Source organism: Hyperolius riggenbachi, chromosome 4, assembly GCF_040937935.1.
Source record: "Hyperolius riggenbachi isolate aHypRig1 chromosome 4, aHypRig1.pri, whole genome shotgun sequence".
Taxonomy (NCBI): domain Eukaryota; kingdom Metazoa; phylum Chordata; class Amphibia; order Anura; family Hyperoliidae; genus Hyperolius; species Hyperolius riggenbachi.
This window is the reverse complement of record NC_090649.1, coordinates 192,676,127-192,697,522: the sequence shown is the minus strand read 5'-3', so window position 1 is coordinate 192,697,522 and position 21,396 is coordinate 192,676,127. Positions and strand designations below refer to the sequence as shown.

General features: G+C 43.9%; 1 protein-coding gene across 1 annotated transcript in view; it reads right to left on the bottom strand.

Moving 5' to 3' along the window:
- The window catches only part of LOC137571671 (probable cation-transporting ATPase 13A4), a 229,459-nt gene that overhangs the window by 100,611 nt on the left and 107,452 nt on the right, over nucleotides 1-21,396 (bottom strand). Inside the window, exons 11-13 of the mRNA XM_068281166.1 lie at nucleotides 20,239-20,396; nucleotides 19,712-19,900; nucleotides 18,636-18,697 (exon numbers count right to left, since the gene is read on the bottom strand). Of these exons, the coding sequence (XP_068137267.1) occupies nucleotides 18,636-18,697; nucleotides 19,712-19,900; nucleotides 20,239-20,396 (409 nt within the window). The remainder of the gene's footprint in view (nucleotides 1-18,635; nucleotides 18,698-19,711; nucleotides 19,901-20,238; nucleotides 20,397-21,396) is intronic.

Below are 21,396 nucleotides of genomic sequence, written 5' to 3'. Positions count from 1 at the left end.
CTAAATTATTTTTTGTCACACTGCCCATGCCTGCTGCCATTAGCATTGCTGGAGATCTTATTATACTATCTATGAATATTTTCATACTGAATTAATTTGCAGTGCTGCAGTCTAATCTCTTATTCTGCTTGAAGCTAACATTACAATGAAAAGGCACATATTAATATATTTGTGACAAAGACCATAAGCAAGGTTCATTATATATGTTCTGGCCGGCCAATGTGCGAAGTGGCCGCAGCGCAGCGGCCAATGTTAGAAATGTAATGATTACACTAAGCTCAATGTATTTTACGGCCGTCTCGCTGCGGCCAAATATATTACAACTTTAGTTAATTTAATTAAATTAAGCCAGCGGCAATGTAATAGATGAAGCCGCCGGCTTTCGCACTGCCTCCTCCTCCCCCCGACCCCCCGCCCTCCTCTCTCCTCTCCCTGCCTCCTATACAATACGGAGTGTCCCCGAGAGTCGTTCGTTGCGGCAGGTGATGCTGAGTGGGGAGGCTGCAGACATTGCTTCTGCTAGCACCGCTCTGCAGGAACGGCAGGATTCCCCTGTCGCGACGAACGACTCTCGGGGACACGCATGTTCCCTGGCTGCTCCGTATTGTATAGGAGGCAGGGAGAGGAGAGATGCGGGGGGATCGGGGGGAGGAGGAGGCAGTGCAAAAGCCGGCGGCTTCATCTATTACATTGCCGCCGGCTATATTTAATCAAATTAACCAAGTTGTAATACATTTGGCCGCAGCGAGACTGCCGTAAAATACATTGAGCTTAGTGTAATCATTACATTTCTAACATTGGCCGCTGCGCTGCGGCCACTTCGCACATTGGCCGTCCAGAATCCGAAGTGGTTGGCCAGAACGCGAAGTGGCCACACTTCGGGTTCTGGCCGTAACATATACACAGACCAAGGCTATAATTTTCACATTTATGCTACTAAAACTGGTGGTGGGTTTAATTGTTTAGAGATACTTGATTTTCCAGGAGAAGACATCCTAAGCAAAGTTCCACGGCAGATTTTAAGGGTTGGTTCATGCTGACAGCGGTTCAGGCCCGTTTCTTGAGGTGGGTTGCGGCCCAGAGTGCAGAGGTGGATTTTTTTGTCCCCCCCACTTGCCTTGATAGCAATTTCACCTAGAAACTGACAAACAAAAATCCTTGCGCTCCTATCCAGAAAAACACAGTCACTTCCACAATTCCTCTCCTTATCCTTACTCCTATGCACTGCGCTGCTCTGGATTTGGGGAGACAAGCTCCAGGCTACTGGAGACCACGCTGCTGGCCACAGCGCGTGTACACCTGCCACCAGGGAGTGAAGCGGTTGGCCTCACCGCTGATATGCAAGTTTTAACTGCAAATCTTGTAAGTACCAAATTGTCTTGCGAATAAAATGAATCCTCATGGTAATGCACTATGAAGCTCTCCTTTTTTGCCTAGATGTGTTCACCTAGAAACTGTCCTGTCCTGGTTGTATATATAGTTATCCAAAGAAGAATGGCACACTGGGTTGTTGTACTATGCAAGAGGAATGTTGTTGCTGCCCACTATATTCAGCTATGGGAGTTGGGTAGCACATTTGGGATATAATCTAGCCTTCATACCTACTCCTTCCCATTCACCCTGGATCTATCAAATTCTATCCTTGTATTTGTCCCTCTTTGGCACTCCCTTACTATTGATTTATCTTCCATCCCTAACCCTTATACATCAAATTAATATCGATTCCCTCACCATGAAAACCATTTTATCATAATACAGTATATGTGTCTGTATTGTACCCATTATCTCAGATTTACTTCTGTTTTCATCCCGTACACACAGGATTTCTATGTGAAAGTCTGCTAGAGATTAGATCAGAAAAAAACTGACAATAGCCTCAATTCTGGTAACTATGTGAGGTAAATATTTTTTTGTAGGTAAAATACCTCATGAAGGTATTTTCCTTTTTTTCTTTTGTTTTTCTTTATTGGCATCCCTATAAAAATCCAGTAAATATTTGGAGTTTAATTTCTACTATTCTTTTCTATTACACAGCCTGAATAGGAACGACACTAATACAGCAATAGGAACTCCATTCAAATTGACTTTACCTCCAGGTAGAGGCAGGTCTTAAACTGATCAGTAAATTATGTGCTAACATGCCCCCTAATTTCCATGAGAATAGCTATTTACGGTTAATTACCTCATTAAATTACCTTATAATTTACCTCAGGAGTTAAAACATGACTAAAACCTACTAGAATTGCTAAGGGTCCATTCACACTTGTAGAACGCAAAACGCTAGCGCTTTTACTAGCGGTTTGCTCAGGCGATTTTTGGCCCAAAAAAACACCATTCACACTTGGCGATTTTTTAGCAATCGCATTTAGCGCTTTTATAGCACTGAAATGCGATCGCGAGAAAATCGCCTGAAAATGGTGCAGGCTACACTTTTGGTTTGGCGATTTGCGGTAATTGCTGGCGATTAACGCAAATCATAAACATAAGATATCCCTGACTGGGACTAAAATTTAACTTTTATTAATCCATTAAAACGTAAGTGCTACAAGGATAAAACGATGTCTGAAGTAGGAAATGCTGGAGGGAACTGTTGTGAAGATAAATTATTACAGAGAAATCTGATTTGGAAATCTCAGGTCCTCCTAGCAAAACTGACAGTACATAAAACACTACCCCCACCAAAAACCCGACATGTTTCACTTCCCGAGGGAAGCTTTTTCAAGGGACATATACATAAGTGCTGAGTGCAAAACGTGCTAAGGTGCAAATATATACAATCATATCATATCATTTCAAGACATCAAAAATAGCAGCATGGCTATATGATAGCAGCCAAACGCCAGACTGCTCACACTGGTCCTTTTATACCATCACTAGGACCTAGGGGAGGAGTCAAGTTACCTATCAGGTATGCCCACCTTTTCGGATACACCCATTGGTCCACAGGACCATCAATCACCATTCCCTCCAATGGGGAAGAAGCGCTATATCTATCAGGCATAATCATTCCTACACCTAAGAAACCTTTTTGTGCTTCAAAGAAGAGCTTACCGGGAAGCATGTAACACCCTCAATTCTCCCATCTCCTCAGCGCTGAAATTACATCAGCGCTAAGGGTATTTTCAACAAAGATCGTGTTTTGACCTCTCTGATTGGTCCAGAGAGGTCACATGGCCTCGCCTCAGACTACAGCCAATGGGGAGCAGGCGGAGTGACGTCAGATATAGTCGGCCTTCAGTGCGCTGGCCGAGAATACGTCAGTCCACAAGACTTCAACCCCATAGGTGCAGGCTGGCTCAGGGGGGCGTATACTATACTCCATACCTACGTGTATCAACAAACGATACACGGAAGTCACCACTGATGCGTAGAGGGGGCCGTTTGTTTACACGTTGCCAGGCAACCCTCTAAAAGGAAATCTTTTTACCCCTTCAATCCAGCGCCGGGGAGGCGCCGCAAATCAAAGCTGGAAGCCCCCCCAGAGTGAATAAACAGGGAAACCACGGAGCTGCATAGATAGATGTCAGCAAACAATAAAATAATAAAGTGGAGAAATGAGGATTAAGGAGTACATTATACATAAATGCATAAATGCAGAAGATGGTGAACCCAGCATAAAAGATATTCAAACTCTCAGTGGTAATAACCCCAGGTATATAGTAGGTAAATATCGAAAGCGTTACAGGACCCCAGTTCAGGGAACAGGCAGTGAGCAGGTAAGTATCCGTTGGGCATTGCCTAAGAGGATCTCCGACCGAGATACCTATTATTAAAAACATAGAAAGCAGGTACCCTAAGGTAAGTATCACCCATAAAACAGGAGGCAGAAGCCCAATATACGATCATAGAGGATTTATCAATTTTAGGGGATAGGGTGAAGAATCAAGAACGCACGAGGAAAAATAGGGTAATGATCACATACACCCACCATGGGGATACATTTGCAGACAAAGGCGACACCATGTGACAAAACATAAAGGGGTAACAACAGGGGGCCCTCAGATAAAGGGGGCATAAGTAAAACCCTCATTTAAACCATCTGGGTTTAGAGTGCCCAGTCTATAGATCCACTGGGCCTCCAATTGTCTCAATTTGAGGTCTAAGTTTCCGCCGCGTGGGCCCAACACCCACTGCTGGATAACCCAGAATCTTAAGGTAGAGGGGTCCCCATCATGTTTGTCTAAAAAATGTCTTGCTACTGACGTATTCCTCTTATGCTTTATATCACCTAGATGTTCCATAATACGTGTTTTGACAGCGCGAGTAGTCTCCCCGATATACAGTAGTGGGCATGAACACTTGATGGCATATATTACACCCTCCGTTTCACAATTAAAAAAATCAAAGAGGTCATAAATTCTCCCATTTTTAGGTGATTGAAAGTTCTTACATTTTTCAACATGTGCGCATGCCTTGCATCTGGCGCATCTGTGCATGCCTTTAAGTCTAGAATCTAACCAGGTCTTTTTAAAGCCTCCTGTTACACCCTTCTTAACTGGAAGGTAGGAGTGCGTTAAAGTGTCCCCCAGATTTCTTCCTCTGCGATAAGTCACCCCTGGGTTCATAGGGAGATATTCTCTCAACTGTGGACAGACCTGGTTAGACCTGGTTAGATTCTAGACTTAAAGGCATGCACAGATGCGCCAGATGCAAGGCATGCGCACATGTTGAAAAATGTAAGAACTTTCAATCACCTAAAAATGGGAGAATTTATGACCTCTTTGATTTTTTTAATTGTGAAACGGAGGGTGTAATATATGCCATCAAGTGTTCATGCCCACTACTGTATATCGGGGAGACTACTCGCGCTGTCAAAACACGTATTATGGAACATCTAGGTGATATAAAGCATAAGAGGAATACGTCAGTAGCAAGACATTTTTTAGACAAACATGATGGGGACCCCTCTACCTTAAGATTCTGGGTTATCCAGCAGTGGGTGTTGGGCCCACGCGGCGGAAACTTAGACCTCAAATTGAGACAATTGGAGGCCCAGTGGATCTATAGACTGGGCACTCTAAACCCAGATGGTTTAAATGAGGGTTTTACTTATGCCCCCTTTATCTGAGGGCCCCCTGTTGTTACCCCTTTATGTTTTGTCACATGGTGTCGCCTTTGTCTGCAAATGTATCCCCATGGTGGGTGTATGTGATCATTACCCTATTTTTCCTCGTGCGTTCTTGATTCTTCACCCTATCCCCTAAAATTGATAAATCCTCTATGATCGTATATTGGGCTTCTGCCTCCTGTTTTATGGGTGATACTTACCTTAGGGTACCTGCTTTCTATGTTTTTAATAATAGGTATCTCGGTCGGAGATCCTCTTAGGCAATGCCCAACGGATACTTACCTGCTCACTGCCTGTTCCCTGAACTGGGGTCCTGTAACGCTTTCGATATTTACCTACTATATACCTGGGGTTATTACCACTGAGAGTTTGAATATCTTTTATGCTGGGTTCACCATCTTCTGCATTTATGCATTTATGTATAATGTACTCCTTAATCCTCATTTCTCCACTTTATTATTTTATTGTTTGCTGACATCTATCTATGCAGCTCCGTGGTTTCCCTGTTTATTCACTCTGGGGGGGCTTCCAGCTTTGATTTGCGGCGCCTCCCCGGCGCTGGATTGAAGGGGTAAAAAGATTTCCTTTTAGAGGGTTGCCTGGCAACGTGTAAACAAACGGCCCCCTCTACGCATCAGTGGTGACTTCCGTGTATCGTTTGTTGATACACGTAGGTATGGAGTATAGTATACGCCCCCCTGAGCCAGCCTGCACCTATGGGGTTGAAGTCTTGTGGACTGACGTATTCTCGGCCAGCGCACTGAAGGCCGACTATATCTGACGTCACTCCGCCTGCTCCCCATTGGCTGTAGTCTGAGGCGAGGCCATGTGACCTCTCTGGACCAATCAGAGAGGTCAAAACACGATCTTTGTTGAAAATACCCTTAGCGCTGATGTAATTTCAGCGCTGAGGAGATGGGAGAATTGAGGGTGTTACATGCTTCCCGGTAAGCTCTTCTTTGAAGCACAAAAAGGTTTCTTAGGTGTAGGAATGATTATGCCTGATAGATATAGCGCTTCTTCCCCATTGGAGGGAATGGTGATTGATGGTCCTGTGGACCAATGGGTGTATCCGAAAAGGTGGGCATACCTGATAGGTAACTTGACTCCTCCCCTAGGTCCTAGTGATGGTATAAAAGGACCAGTGTGAGCAGTCTGGCGTTTGGCTGCTATCATATAGCCATGCTGCTATTTTTGATGTCTTGAAATGATATGATATGATTGTATATATTTGCACCTTAGCACGTTTTGCACTCAGCACTTATGTATATGTCCCTTGAAAAAGCTTCCCTCGGGAAGTGAAACATGTCGGGTTTTTGGTGGGGGTAGTGTTTTATGTACTGTCAGTTTTGCTAGGAGGACCTGAGATTTCCAAATCAGATTTCTCTGTAATAATTTATCTTCACAACAGTTCCCTCCAGCATTTCCTACTTCAGACATCGTTTTATCCTTGTAGCACTTACGTTTTAATGGATTAATAAAAGTTAAATTTTAGTCCCAGTCAGGGATATCTTATGTTTATTATTCCTCTAGTCAGGTTCTGTGATGATTAACGCAAATCGCCTAAGTGAGAACAGGCCCATAAGGTATTATTGCACTAGTGCTTTAAAAAGCGCTAGTGCTTGAGCATTTTGCTGAAATCGACGGCAAAACACTCTAGTGTGAATGGGCCCTTAACCTCCCTGCCGGTTATCCCGAGCTCAGCTCGGGGTAACCTGCCGCGGAGGATTCCTCAGGCCCTGCTGGGCCGATTTGCATAATTTTTTTTTGTTACACGCAGCTAGCACTTTGCTAGCTGCGTGTAACTTACGATCGCCGCCGCTCCCCGCCGATTCGCCGCAACCCGCCGCGACAGAGGGTGTCCCCCCCCCCCCGAGACCCGTGCGCTGCCTGGCCAATCAGTGCCAGGCAGCGTCGAGGGGTGGTTCGGGACTCCCTCTGACGTCACGACGTCGATGACGTCGGTGACGTCATCGCGCCCGTCGCCATGGCGACGGGGGAAGCCCTCCTGGAAATCCCGTTCAGAACGGGATTTCCGGATGGGTATATGCGCCGGCGGCGATCGGCGCATTCGGGGGGACGCCGCAGGGAGGGGGGAAGCATGTAGCTAGCGCTAGGCTAGCTACATGCTAAAAAAAAAAAAATAATGCGAAAAAACACCCTCCCTGCCGTGCACAGCATTTTTTTATAACGGCAGGGAGGTTAAAGTCATTACCACATGAGGTTAATTACCTCACATGAGGTAATTTGTTTGATAACCCTACCAGAATTGAGGCCATTGTGATTGCAGTCGTGTGATTCTACTACTTTGAGATTCAGGAGGATGACTGTCTATACTATTAACATAAAATCCAGGGATAAGAAAGGGTGAAGCCAGGCAAATGTTTAGATATAAAATCCCCATATAATATACTGGACAGTTCACAAAGGATATCATAGGAAGAGTTTTGCCTAGTCGTACGTTAAAGTCTCCTATTGACATCCTGCTCTGACATCCTGGTGGCTGATTGGAAGTCTGCCAAATGCTTCAAAATGTTTATAAAAGTGTTTCAGGCTATTCTGAAGAATTTGGCAGGCATTCCCAATGTAGAAGCACAGCACACCTTTATTTATTTGCACAACTGGATTTCCCATATCGTTTGCTAAGAGCAGCAAACATTACAAACAAGCTACAAAAATGCCCATTCAACAGGATAGAAATGACATATTAAGTTACATGAAAAAAAGATCCAGTTGCTTGTTTCGCCGAACTATAGAGAAGCGGTCGGAGCTGCCTCTAGCATCTGAAAATTTCATAAAATGCACCATGTTAGGCAGAGGTCATACTTCCTTACATACACAAAAAAATGAGAACCATTGTTAATCAATGGGCTAGTTCACGCTTGAATGTGTTTTTACTGTGCAGATAAAAAAAATAGACATGACATGACTCGGAAATTATCTATAGCGCCATCTAAACGGCTCAAAAATGAGCCATGTATGCCCAGCATTAGAGACAGCCTTGTTGGCCTTTATTTTTTTTTTTTTTCATGATAGAAGTTTAGCAAACACCAAAACTGAAATTTGTACACAAGAAGAGGTATTAACAATGACCATGCTGACTTATCAGCCAAATGTAAAGGAGATTGCATGTAAGTGAGATGGCATGTAAATGAGATTGCTGCATTCATTCTCGAGATATGAAACAGACAGTGCTTTGTTTTTGTTTTCACATGCAAGTCCATATGCAGGGATTGTGTCAAGATATTTTTGAACAGAGTACTTATCAGGATCCTATTATTTTATTCTAGGAAATCTCTTAATCTCATGTGGAAGTTGCGGAATGAACCTAGTTTGTCTGACTGGAAAAAACTAGTAAAAGCGGTTCTCCCACTATACATACACTAACCTACCTAATCTCGCAACCAACCCACCAAATTTGATAGATATGGTCAATTTGGGTTGATTCCTTTGACACCACAATTCCAAATTTAGACCTCATTATATTTATATCCCTAGTACAAATGAATGGTGACAATATTTTATTTGGAAATAAAGGTGCATTTTTTCAGTTTAACGTGCATCACTAATTCAGGTTTGCAAACCTCGAACGCGAACATGCAAAAAAAGTTTGCGAACTGGCGAACATTGCAAACCGCAATAGACTTCAATGGGCAGGCGAACTTTCAAAACTACAAACACTAATTCTGGCCACAAAAGTGATGGAAAAGATGTTTCAAGGTGTCCAACACCTGGAGGGGGGCATGGCGGAGTAAGATACACGCCAAAAGTCCCCGGGAAAAATCCGGATTTGATACACAGCAGGGTTTTAAGGGCAGAAATCACATTGCATTGCTAAATTGGAGGCCTAAAGTGCTTTAAAACATCTTGCGTGTGTATACATCAATCAGGTAGTGTAATTAGTGTACTGCTTCACATTGACAGACTAAACTCACTGTGTAACGCACTGCAAACAGTTGTTTGTGTAGTGACAGCCGTGCTGGACTGGTGCGCACCATGGCAAGAGTGCAGGCGATAGCGGCTTTCAAGCCCATATGGTCGGGCTGAGGTAGCTCAATGACAGAACAGTGACTGTCCAGCTGATCGAATTTGGTCTGCCCACAATGAAGCAACAACCTTATTATCTTGGGTGTGCTCCCCCCCAACACACTCATTTAGCCGGTCATTGCTTCATTGTGATACGCAAGCCCCTTCACTGCAGCAAGGTAATGATCACGAAGGGGAATTGACACATGTACATGCCTTTTGTTTAGTTGTTGCAGCCGCAGTGCAACCAAAAAAATTAGGCAGGCATGTACAAGCACCAGAAAAATTATTATAGCGGCCGCTGCTAGCAGCGACCTTAAAAATTCAGGAATCCACCTGGAGTCCTGGACCCTGTTGGTGGTGGCGGAGAAGGCAGTCACACAGCGTGCAGGCAGAGATGCTGTGTGTGGGGGACTGACTTAGTCTTCGGGCAGGCAGTAGCCCTCCGGGATCCATGCCTCATTCATCTTGATAAAGGTGAGGTACTGAACACTTGTGGCCTAAGCAATTTATCTTCTCATTGACAATGCTTCCAGCTGCGCTGAAGGTCCTTTCTGGTAGGACCCTTGAGGCAGGGCAAGCAAGAAGTTGGATAGCAAATTGTGACAACTCTGGCCACAGGTGAAGCCTGCGCACCCAGTAGTCCAGGGGTTCATCGCTGCTCAGAGTGTCTACATCCTCACTTAAGGCCAGGTAGTCGGTTACCTGCCGGTCAAGGAGTTGGTGGAGGGTGGATCCGGAAGGACTAAGGCGAGGCATTGGACTAAAGAATGTCTGCATGTCCAACATCACCATGAGATCGCTAGAGCATCCTGTCCTTGCCTGCGTGGACATGAGAGGAGGAGGAAGATTACTGGCAGTGGCACCTTTATTCCATTGTGATGTGACATCACCCTTAAACACACTGTAAAGCATACTTGCCAAATGGTGTTTCAAGTGCTGCATCCTTTCAGCCTTGTGGGTATTTGGTAACATCTCTGCCACTTTGTGTTTATACCGAGGGTCTAATAGCATTGCCACCCAGTACAGGTCATTCCCCTTAAGTTTTTTTATATGGGGGTCCCTCAACAGACTGGACAGCATGAAAGACGCCATCTGCAGAAAGTTGGATGCCGCCGAACTAGCCATCTCGTCTTGCTCTTCCTCAGTGATGTCAGGTAAGTTCTCCTCCTCCCCCAGCCACGAACAATACCACGGGAAAGGTGAGCAGCACAAGCTCCCTGTGACGCCTGCTGCTGCTGTTCTTCCGCCTCCTCCTCAAAGCCATCTTCCTTCTTTGACTCCGCTTCCCCAGACGACTCCTCCTCCCCCCTCCTCTGTGCTGCCGCAGGTGTTGACAAAACATCTGGTTCAGGTTGTGATGGCTCCCACAACTCTTCCTCCTCTTCCTATTCACGCTCTTGTTCACGCTTCTCTACCACTTGATCCACCACTCTACGCATGGCACACTCCAGGAAGAAAGCATAGGAGATCAAGTCGCTGATGTCGCCTTTACTGCGACTCTCCAGGTTTGTCACATCCTCAAACGGAAGCATGAGCCTGCAGGCATTACGCATGAGTGTCCAGTACTTCGGCCATAAAATCCCCAGCTCCCCAGAGCCTGACCTTTCACCGTAGGTGTACAGATACTCGTTGACAGCTTTCTCCTGTTGTAGCAGGCGGTCAAACATGAGGAGCGTTGAATTCCAGCGAGTCGGGCTATCACAAATCAAGCGCCTCACCGGCAAGTTGTTTTTCCGCTGAATATCGGTCAAGCGCGCCATGGCCATGTAGGAAAGATTGAAATGCCCACACACCTTCCTGGTCTGCTTCGGGACCTCCTGTAAGCCTGGGTACTTACACACAAATCTTTGGATTATACATGTGTACATGTGTCAACTTTCCCAAACTCAAAGCCGACAAGAGAGATTGCTGCGGTTGTCACACACCACGTTGCCGATCTCCAGTTGGTGCGGGGTCAGCCACTGATCCACCTGTTTGTTCAGAGCAGCCAGGAGAGCTGCTCCAGTGTGACTCTCAGCTTTGAGGCAAGACATGTCCAAGATTTCGTGAAACCATCGTACCTGGCATGCAGCATAGGCCCTGGGTAGCTGGGGGTGTGTAGTTCGATAGAACTGCCACTAAGCTGTGGAGGAAGAGGATGTAGCAGGAGGAGTAGGATGAGAAGGAGAGGAGGTGGCAGCAGGCCTGCCTGCAAGCCGTGGAGGTGTCACCACTAGGTCCGCTGCAAAGCCAAGTACTCCCTGCTTGCCAGCGGTCACCAGGTTGGCCCAATGTGCAGTATAGGTAATGTACCTGCCCTAACCGTGCTTGGCAGACCAAGCATCCGTGGTCAGATGGACCCTTGACCCAACGCTGTGCCAGAGATGACATCACTTGCCTTTCTACATCACGGTACAGTTTGGGTATCGCCTTTTTTGAGAAATAATTGAGGCCTGGTATATTCCACTGTGGTGTCCCAATCGCCACAAATTTTCAGAAGGCCTCAGAGTCCACCAGCCGGTATGGTAGCAGCTGGCAAGATAACAGTTCCGCCAAGCCAGCTGTCAGATGCCGGGCAAAGGGGTGACTGGCAGACATTGGCTTCTTCCGCTCAAAGATTTCCTTAACGGACACCTGGCTGCTGCTGTGGGCAGAGGAGCAGGAAGCGCTCAAGGTGAAAGGCGGAGTGGAGGAGGGTGGCTTTGAAGGTGCAAGGGATAAAGCGGCTGAAGAAGATGCTGCACCTAAAGGAGGAAGAGGAGGCGGAGGGTGGCTTTGCTTTTGTTTTCTGCTTTCCCTCAGGTGGTCTTCCCATTGCATTTTGTGCTTTTTCACCATGTGCCTTCGTAAGGCAGTTGTCCCTACATGGGTCTTGGTCTTTCCATGACTCAATTTTTGCTGGCAGATAGAGCAGATGGCATTGCTCTCATCTGAGGTAGACGCATACAAAAAAATTCCACACCGCTGAGCCCTGGAATGATGGCACTTTGGTGGTGGTGTCAGCAGGTGACCTTGAAGGGCATGTTGGCTGGCTGTCCATAGGTGGCGATTCATGCCACCAGACACTGCCACAAACTGCTTCTGATGACGAGCTCCCCCTGCTTCATTCAGCAACTCATCTCCTCCTACTCCTCTCTGACTCAGCCTATGAACTGTTCCACTGGTCATCATGTCTATTAGAATCCCACGTGACATCCATGGCAGTATCATCATCATCATCATCATCATCCTCCACAGCTTCGCTTGTATCAGACACCTCCCAAACTGCACCAACAAGTACTTCATCATCCTCACACCTTACATCCATACAGGCCCCTAACTCAGACATATGAGGTGGTGGTGTAACATGCTTAGCGCCGTCATCTTTTAACAATAATGGCTGTGAGTCAGTTCATTCCCCACCAAATAACTCCTGCGAAGTGTCAAATGGGGCGGATGTGGTGGTAGTAGTAGCAGTGGCAGCTGCGGAGGAAGATATGTCACGGTTCCATGCGGAAGCTGAGGAAGATGAGGTGTTCTGTGTTAAATAGTCAAGTACATCCTGGCAATCTTGGGAGTTGATTGAATGTGCCTTCTGAACACTGTACTTTAGTCCAGGGCTGCACGAAATCACGCCACCTCGAACAGACCTGCCAGGTGGCCTGCCTCTGGCTCTGCCTCTGGCTCTGCCTCTTGTTTTGTCCATATTGGGGGTGATGAAGTGAAAGGTATGCACTGACTTGACTAATGTGATGTGCAGTCACACAGGTGCAGTGAAAATGGATGCATTGACTGTTGATATAACAATGTGCGGTCACACAGGTACAGTGAAAAGGTTGCAGTGACTGCTGGTATAACAATGAGTGGTCACACAGGTGCAGTGAAAGGTATGCAAGGACTGGTATTTAAAACTGTGTCCGGTCACACAGCTGCATTGGAAAGGTTGCAGTGACTACTGGTATAACAATGTGCAGTCACACAGGTGCAGTGAAAAGGTTGCAGTGACTGCTGGTACAACAATGTGTGGTCACACAGGTGCAGTGAAAAGGTTGCAATGACTGCTGGTACAACAATGTGCGGTTACACAGGTGCAGTGAAAGGTACAGTATGCACGGACTGGAATATAAAACAGCATATGGTCACACAGATGCAGTGAAAGCTATACAGTGACTGCTATATAAAACAGCGTGCGGTCACACAGGTGCAGTGAATGTTATGCAGTGACTGTTAATACAATTTGCAGCAGTCATACTAGGCACTGAATGTTCTGGGTCTGGCACAGTATAGCAATTAGCAAGAGCCAGCTGCAACAGTGTCAGTGGGCCACACAAAAAACAAAACAAACACATTTACAAGAACATTAGCTCTCAAAAGAGTGGAGCTTCTCAGCAACAAATATCAGCAAGGAGAAAGCTAACAAGAGCCTAACTAAGATTTCCCTAGGTCTCTGCAGCAACCTCTCCCTTCTCTCACTAACACAGCAGCATACAGAGTGAGCTCATGGCCAACACTGCTGCCTTATATAGGGGGGGGGGCTCCAGGAGGGAGAGCAGCCTGATTGGCTGCCATGTGTCTGCTGACTGTGATGTAGAGGGTCAAAGTTTAGCCCAATGATGTAGTATAGGGGCGGGTCGAACTCACATAAAAGTTTGCAATTTTGCATGCGCAACGTTCAGGCCATCTCTAAAGAGAATAAAAACTGAACACTCTGCATAATGTCAGATAGAAAAGTAAACATTTATATGTGCTGTGCACAGCTCATTAACTTTTCATGATATTGTCATGTTATTCAACTAATGTTATAAGGGCAAGACAAGTTTTTGTCAAATAAATTGGCACCAGCTAATGCCAAGAACCATGAGGTGTGTCTCAGACAAATAGCAGACGTATCAGATACTAATAAGAACAGAGACTACAGTTGGCCATGCCTTGCATTCACCCTACCCAGTAAAGTGCATTCAATTATGCTTTCATTTGTGTTAACTGCTCTAAACTATGTTATAATATAAACATCCTACTATGAATGCGAGGATTGTCACAATAACTGCACAAATCTAAAAAAAAGTACAGAGAATACATAAGAATGCAACAGAAATCTCATTACAATAGCAGCAAATCCCATCTATTCACTTTCTAGATAATTCCGGAGATTTGCTATAGAAAGAGTCTTTATGTATAGATGACAAAAGAGATAATAAAAAGCATATCTGTAGTGATTATCATTCATTTCATATGAGGAAGGAAACTGGTTACCGGGAGCTATATAAATTCACTGGCACGCCACAAAAGTGGCAATAAAACACTGTAGGTTACGATAAAAGGAAAAACAAATGGAGTGTTCTATGATGAAGTACCCCGTTTAATAAAAAGCTTTTGCAATAAAAAAAATGCACTTACAAGATAGAAGTAGTTTGTTTGCATGTAGCATAAGCCAATCTGCCCGAATACTTCTGGGTAGGGGTGGGTCTCTCAGGGTGCTGGCTCCATGTGCTGATTGGACTATGCATTTCAACGGTCTGCATCTTCATCAGGATCTTCCTTTGACGTGGAGGAAGCGGAGGGGGATCCCGGGCGGCTCAGCTAATACTACATGCGGTCAAACCACTCCAATCTTGTGCATTTTTATTGTGAAAGCTTTTTATTAAAGAAGGTACTTCACCATATAGTGCGCCATTTGTTTCTCTTTAGTTCACCTTAAACTTCTTGGGTTTAGAAAATTCACTGGATTATTTACCTCTAATATCTATATCTATGTTACAGTTCTATGTGTGTTTGGATTTATATCTGTCAGTACAATACTTGTGCCCAGTGACTGTTATTTTCCAAGGTTATGATAAAAGCCTAATGACTGGGCTTATAAATAGAGTAATAAAGCACAGACATACCAAGGAGAGAGAGGCGCAGACAGTTCACCCTTATGTGCAGTCAGATAGGAGGGTGCTTATATCCATGTAGTACCCAGTAGTAGCACTACACTCTCCATAGCTGCAGCTGGGCATCTGTAGGGCTCTTTAACCCTTTTGTGGCTTGGAATTTGTTACACATTTATTCATGTTACTTTTATCACTGTAACTATAAATTCTGTATTTTGCATCAACTCTGTATTTCGTATATGGATGTATACCATTCTATGTATTTTATACACCTTTGTTTCTTACTTTGTACAGCGCCACAGAATATGTTGGCACTTTAAATCAATAAGAATAATAGTGATCTGTATTCTGTGCAGGAAGGCTCAGGTGTTTGTTCAAAACTGGCAACAGTGGCATGTGTATTGGGTCAGGTGGTGTTTTACACAGCATCTGTAAATGTCCATACATTTCATGATGCTTTGTAAACATTTACCCCCTCTGCTGAAAATTTTAAGAAGAGGGGCTAAGATGAGAGGGCTGCACATGTAATGGTGGAAGCATGCAGTGATGAGATACTGTATCTGTAATGGGGGGCACATGACATGTATGCAATTAGCTACAATTTTACAGAAGACACTTGTAATAGATACTGTACATGATGGGATGCAAATGCAATGGGGGGGGGGGGGCAAATGTAATGGGCTGCACACATATTACTGGGGGCTGCATGTGACCAGATAAAAGGGGCTGCACATTCCATCATAAATATGGAAGGGGCTGACCCCTTCATATAAAAGAGCCCCCCCCCCAAGAAGGTACCCCCGATGCCATTGCCTATGTGGGCTCTTATTGCTCAGGAGATTAAGTCCCATACTTGCTGTGCTCCAAATCCCATGAAGTATAACAGGTGAGCAGGCTTTTTGAACTGGGGGGGGGGGGGGGGCAATGCTGTTTTCTTATGTGCACCAGAGTTTTAATTGTTTCTCAACATTTAACTCTAGGAATTCCAGGAGATCCCCAAGTGATCTCATACCACAACTAGTCATTCTATGGTGAATGACTATCTCACTTTGACATTTGACATTTTTGGCTTACCTTTTAAATTACTGGGAGCTTACATTTAAGCTATTAGTCAGTAGGAATGGTGAAGGAGAAGGCAATAATTCCAAGTTGATGGAAGTGTTTATGCTAATTTTATTCAGTTTGAAAATGAAGCAATCCTATCCTACAGCGGCTTTATCCCATTGGTCCATTATTAGGCTGCTACATTTTAAAGGTATGTGGTAGGGTGTAAAACTTCATAGCTGTAGATGATTTTAAAGCTCATATTGAGATGTATTTTCTGCCACTGCTTGAGAAGTTTTGGTAAAGCTATGGAGGCTAAAAAATGAATGAAATCACAACTAGAGAGACATGCAAACCTACAAGAGTAAAGGCTAGTACACACTAGCAATTTTGATTGCCCAATGATTGGTCAATTTTACCACCTCCATGTAGTATGAGGGCCAAACAGATTTTCAATTCTATGCAGATTATATAGGTAAATGGTCATACTACACGGAGGTGGTAAAATTGACCAATGATTGGCCTATCAAAATTGCTAGTGTGTACTAGGCGTAACCCTTCTTCCCCCCAAAAAAGTTCCCCTGTGTTTATAGTACAGGTTAAGTTTATGCAAGAAAAAACATAAAATCAAAAGGTAAGGATAAAAAAAAAGAAAAAAAAAACAACAACCACAGCATTGTTTTGTTTCTCAAGTCCACTAATCCTGAAGCTCCTATGTATATAACACAGTATGTACCCATTATATAGATCCAGGTCTATTGTTCTGTTAATGCATTTTTTTTTTCGTTGGGGGGGGGGGGGGGGGTATTCTGATTTTAAGATTTTCTGCCTCAACAGCAGTTACAACTTCGGTTGTTTGGATGTTTGCAATCTAAGAACAGTACAGACCACCATACTTTACAATTCTTATTAATTCATATTTTTCAAAAAGAGTTTAGTTACACAACTCACGAGCCTTATTTACCAACTGTAAGAGAACAAGGAATTGAAGAACATAAGTTGCCTTACAAATCTGTTCTGGACTTAAAGGGATTCCGAGCACCTCTTATGGGCATGCCTTTAAGACTCCGACCAGTACTGAAAAGTACTTAAAGATGCATACCTTTCTGTAGCTTGTGCTCTCCTCTTTCATTTAATGCCTGAATCGCCATTCTACACCAAATAGTTTTTGTTCAATTTAAAAATCGCGGCTGCCATCTTGGCTATGTTAGTATTTCCGGGTTACCCCTGTCTTCTCTGTTAGAGAAGTACATCACTGAATGAAGCAGGAAGAGGAAGTGACACGCATAGCCATTGCAAGAGGCTCCTCCAGAGGGGTCATAGCACAACTTTGTTGGAAGTTGTCTGGCTTAAAGGCATGCCCATGAGAGGTGCTCAGAGTCCCTTTAAAGGACAACTGAAGCGAGAGGGATACGGAGGCTGTCATATTGGTTTCCTTTTAAGCAATACCAGTTTCCTGGCTGTCCTGCTGATCATCTGCCGCTAATACTTTTAGCCATAGACCCTTAACAAGAAAGCAGATCAGGCGTTTCTGACATTTTCAGATCTGGCAAGATTAGCTGCATGCTTGTTTCTGGTATTTTTCAGACACTACTGCAGCCAAATAGATCAGCATGACAGCCAGGAAACTGGTATTGTTTAAAAGGTAATACATATGGAAGCCTCCATATCACTCTCACTTCAGTTGTCCTTTTAAGTCTTCTATTAAAGAGACACTGAAGCGAGAATAATTCTCGCTTCAGAGCTCATAGTTAGCAGGGGCACGTGCGCCCCTGCTAAAACGCCGCTATCCCGTGGCTGAACGGGGGTCCCTTCACCCCCAACCCCCCCCCCCCCTGCAAAATCAACGACCAAATTGGTCGTAGATTTTGCTGCTCCTAGAGGCAGGGCTAACGGCTGCAGCCCTGCCTCCAGTCGCGTCTATCAGCGGCGCATCGCCGCCTCTCTCCCGCCCCTCTCAGTGAAGGAAGCCTGCGAGGGGCGGGGGACAGGCGGAGATAAGCGCTGACAGACGCGCGTGGGGCAGGGCTGCGGCGGTTAGCCCTGCCTCAATCCGGAAGAGATACCTCGCTGCTCGGACCGGATTTCAGGGGGTCAGGGACCCTCGTTTAGCCGCAGGATAGCGGCGGTTTAGCAGGGGCACACATGCCCCTGCTAACTATGAGCTCTGAAGCGAGATTTATTCTCGCTTCAGAGTCTCTTTACATGGCAAGTGTTTCTGGATCATTGTGGACAATGCAGCAATTGCTTATGTGCAACTTTTCAGCAACCCTTAATGTGGTTCAATTTGATCCAGATGAAGATTTAAAACATTTGCCACCTAACACCAGTTCAATCTAATAAAGTCAAGCCAAGCTTGCAGGATCGCTTATAATTTCCAGCTCTGAAAACTGTAAGTAAATAAGATATTTTTTCACATTTGGGAAAACTACCTGATGCCAAATAGTTATTTTGCTCTCAGGGGTTCAAGAACGCCTGTATATCTACATTTTATGAATACAATGCTGCTAAACCAGATTTTCTTATTTACACAGTATAGCCACTGTCACCTTGCAGAAAATGTTATAGGCAAAGAAAGAAAGCACATTTAAGAATAACATGTCAAATAAAAAAAAGAACTGGGCATTTATGGTCCCAAAAGTATAACGTAAATAACACCATACCTGTGTCCATTTGATGGAACTATGCCCCAGAGATCCAAACCATCCTCTGTTAGGGTTCCTGTCTGTGGAAAAAGAAACAAAAATACTGTTAAGGTGAGAAGAGGAGATCATGGGATAAGTAACTTTATCTACAGATACGGTGTAATTACGGTGTAATTACATTAGGGAACAAAGGGAATATTGAAGAGAAAACAAAACAAAAAAAAACAAAAAAAAACACCTTATTTTGATAGCTTTCTATTGCTTGCTAGATACTGAAAAATTCCTTTTTAAATAAAGTAAGAAGCTGATCAGAACTAGTATGAAGAAAATTACTGTTTAATTTATTTGCACAGTTTTACCTTTAAATGCTTTGTTCTCCTTCTGTTTACTGTAATAATGATTGAAATGAGACACATATTTGTACCATGGTATTAAGGTAGCCATGCAAATGATAAAACATGTGGGCCCATATTTAATTCACCTGTTCTCATGAGTTTTCTTTTAGCCCTAGGTGATATTTTCACACTTTATTGAAATGGGGCCATATGCAATTCACTTTTTCACCTAGGAGATAATTTTTCAGTTTCAAATTAAAATAACTTTCCATCACTTTTTAACTAAAAAAAAAAAAAAAGTACCAAAAAGAAAATGGAAAAAGGACTATCAAAATGATTTTGAGAATTTTCTTACTTTCTGATGGCTTAAATGCATATTATTGACATATTTAAAAATATCACCTTGGAGAAAGGTCAAGAAAAAAGTAAATTGCTTATGGGCCATTGCCTTTTAAACCACCAGCAAGCAAGAAAATACTCAAAAGAATTTAATCAGCATCTTTCCACCTACTTTTTGAAACTTTGCAGAGTGCTGAAAAATTATTTTAAACAAAAAGATGAAAAATGATTTCCAATGAGAAAACTTAGGAGAAAAAGTGATTTGAATAAGGGTCATGGTGTCAAATCATCACATCAGATATTCAGAAATAACATGTTTTCAAACATTTTTTGAACTTGTAATTACAGTTTTCCACTAATAAGGTTCACAACATCCTCTACAAACAGCCTCTGCAGGATAGCCTGCAGTTACACTCGTACCTTGTCAAAGCAGAAGAGATTAACAGTTCCACACAGATTAATTCTCTGAGGACTGATACAGAATATTCCAGACTTCTCAAGTCTTTTCTGGGCATAGATGATTCCAGCAGTGAGGGCAGCTGGAAGAGCTGGAGGAACCGCAATGGTGATGACATCCAAAGCCTTCTTCACAATTTCTCCGGCCTCAGACTAAAAGAAGAAACAAACAACACCAGGAGTAATCAATACCAAAGCTCTGATGTCTGTACCTTTGTACTACATCAGCATGCACTAAACAATCCATTCTTCACATTTGTGAATGAGTAGAGAATTAAAGGAACTATGTACTTTATTAACCCCCAAAGTACAAGTTGAGGTTTTTATTTTATAGAACATTACTTCACTTTTTTCACTTTTGTCATAACATTTAATCATAACCCCCCCCCCCCCCCTCCTTATCAACAGTTATCGTACTGCAGATTTCCATTTTTTGCTAAATATTTAGCTATAATTTTTGCAGTTGATATTCATCCAAAAAGCTTACTTACCCTACCCGATGCAAAAACACAAATGGCATAGATCATCCCAACCATAGACAGACCGATTAGGCAGCCAAGAAATATCAGAGCATCCCGGAAGAGCTTGTAGTTCACCGGCTTTGGGTAAAGGATGGAACGCACCAAGTCACCTTTAGCTGTATTGAAGCCTATAATGGAAGACATAACATGCCACAGTTGCAAACAACTGAATAAAGTAAAACAGTAGTGACAATTCATTTTTCTGGGACAGACAAGTTTTGAAGTCCTCCAACGTTTTATTTTGCGCTTTTCCTCAAAACAATATCAGAACTCTGAACTGAATTGGCAGATCGACAATCTGATTGAATACAATGAAAACTGGTGACATCAAGAGCATGACGATGCAACCAATTTTGGGCTGAAAATTGGTCTTATGTATCGATCAGACATGCTGCAAAGCCTCAGGCTGACGTGCTTGATCGGGTGCATGATGGTAACGGCATGCAATATTGGGATGAACGACTAACAAGTCAGAACCCAAGGTGCTGTCCCCCCCTTGTGTAAAATGTGCCCCCCTCCCCCACCCCTCCGGTGCCCATGCATGAATACTTTACCTATCGCGCCTCACATGGTTGCCAATGAATTGCACGTAAGCGTGTGCGTGACCGACAGGTAAAGTATTCATGCATGGGGGCACATTTTACACTGGGGAAAGTTTCCGTAGGGGCAAGGCAGCGTCACTAGGCCAATTTCCGACATAAATGCTGAAGTTGATCGGGAATCGGCCAACAGATCTATCTCCGAACAGAACCAACCAATTAGTACCATGCGCTAGGTTTTATGGAAGGATTGACAAAACCCTAGTCAAGGGGAGCCTCCCAGTGGTAATACAATATCTCCGAACAGAGAGAGATCTGTCTCTTAGTCAATCAGCTGCCAAAAATCACTAGATGTATGGCCACATTTAGAGGCTAAAGGCAACCATTGTCCAATGTATTAAGGTGCCCACAAATGGTAAGGCAGTCACAGAATATGCAGTTCGGTTTCTGAAAAAAAAAAGCTTGGCAGGCATTGTTCTTGACTGTACTAAGAGGTGTAGGCAAGGAGTAGGACCGGTTCCCTATAAGCAAAGATAGCATTGGACCAAAGGCTATAGCAGGGAGCAGAGGCATTTACCTGTGTAAAATC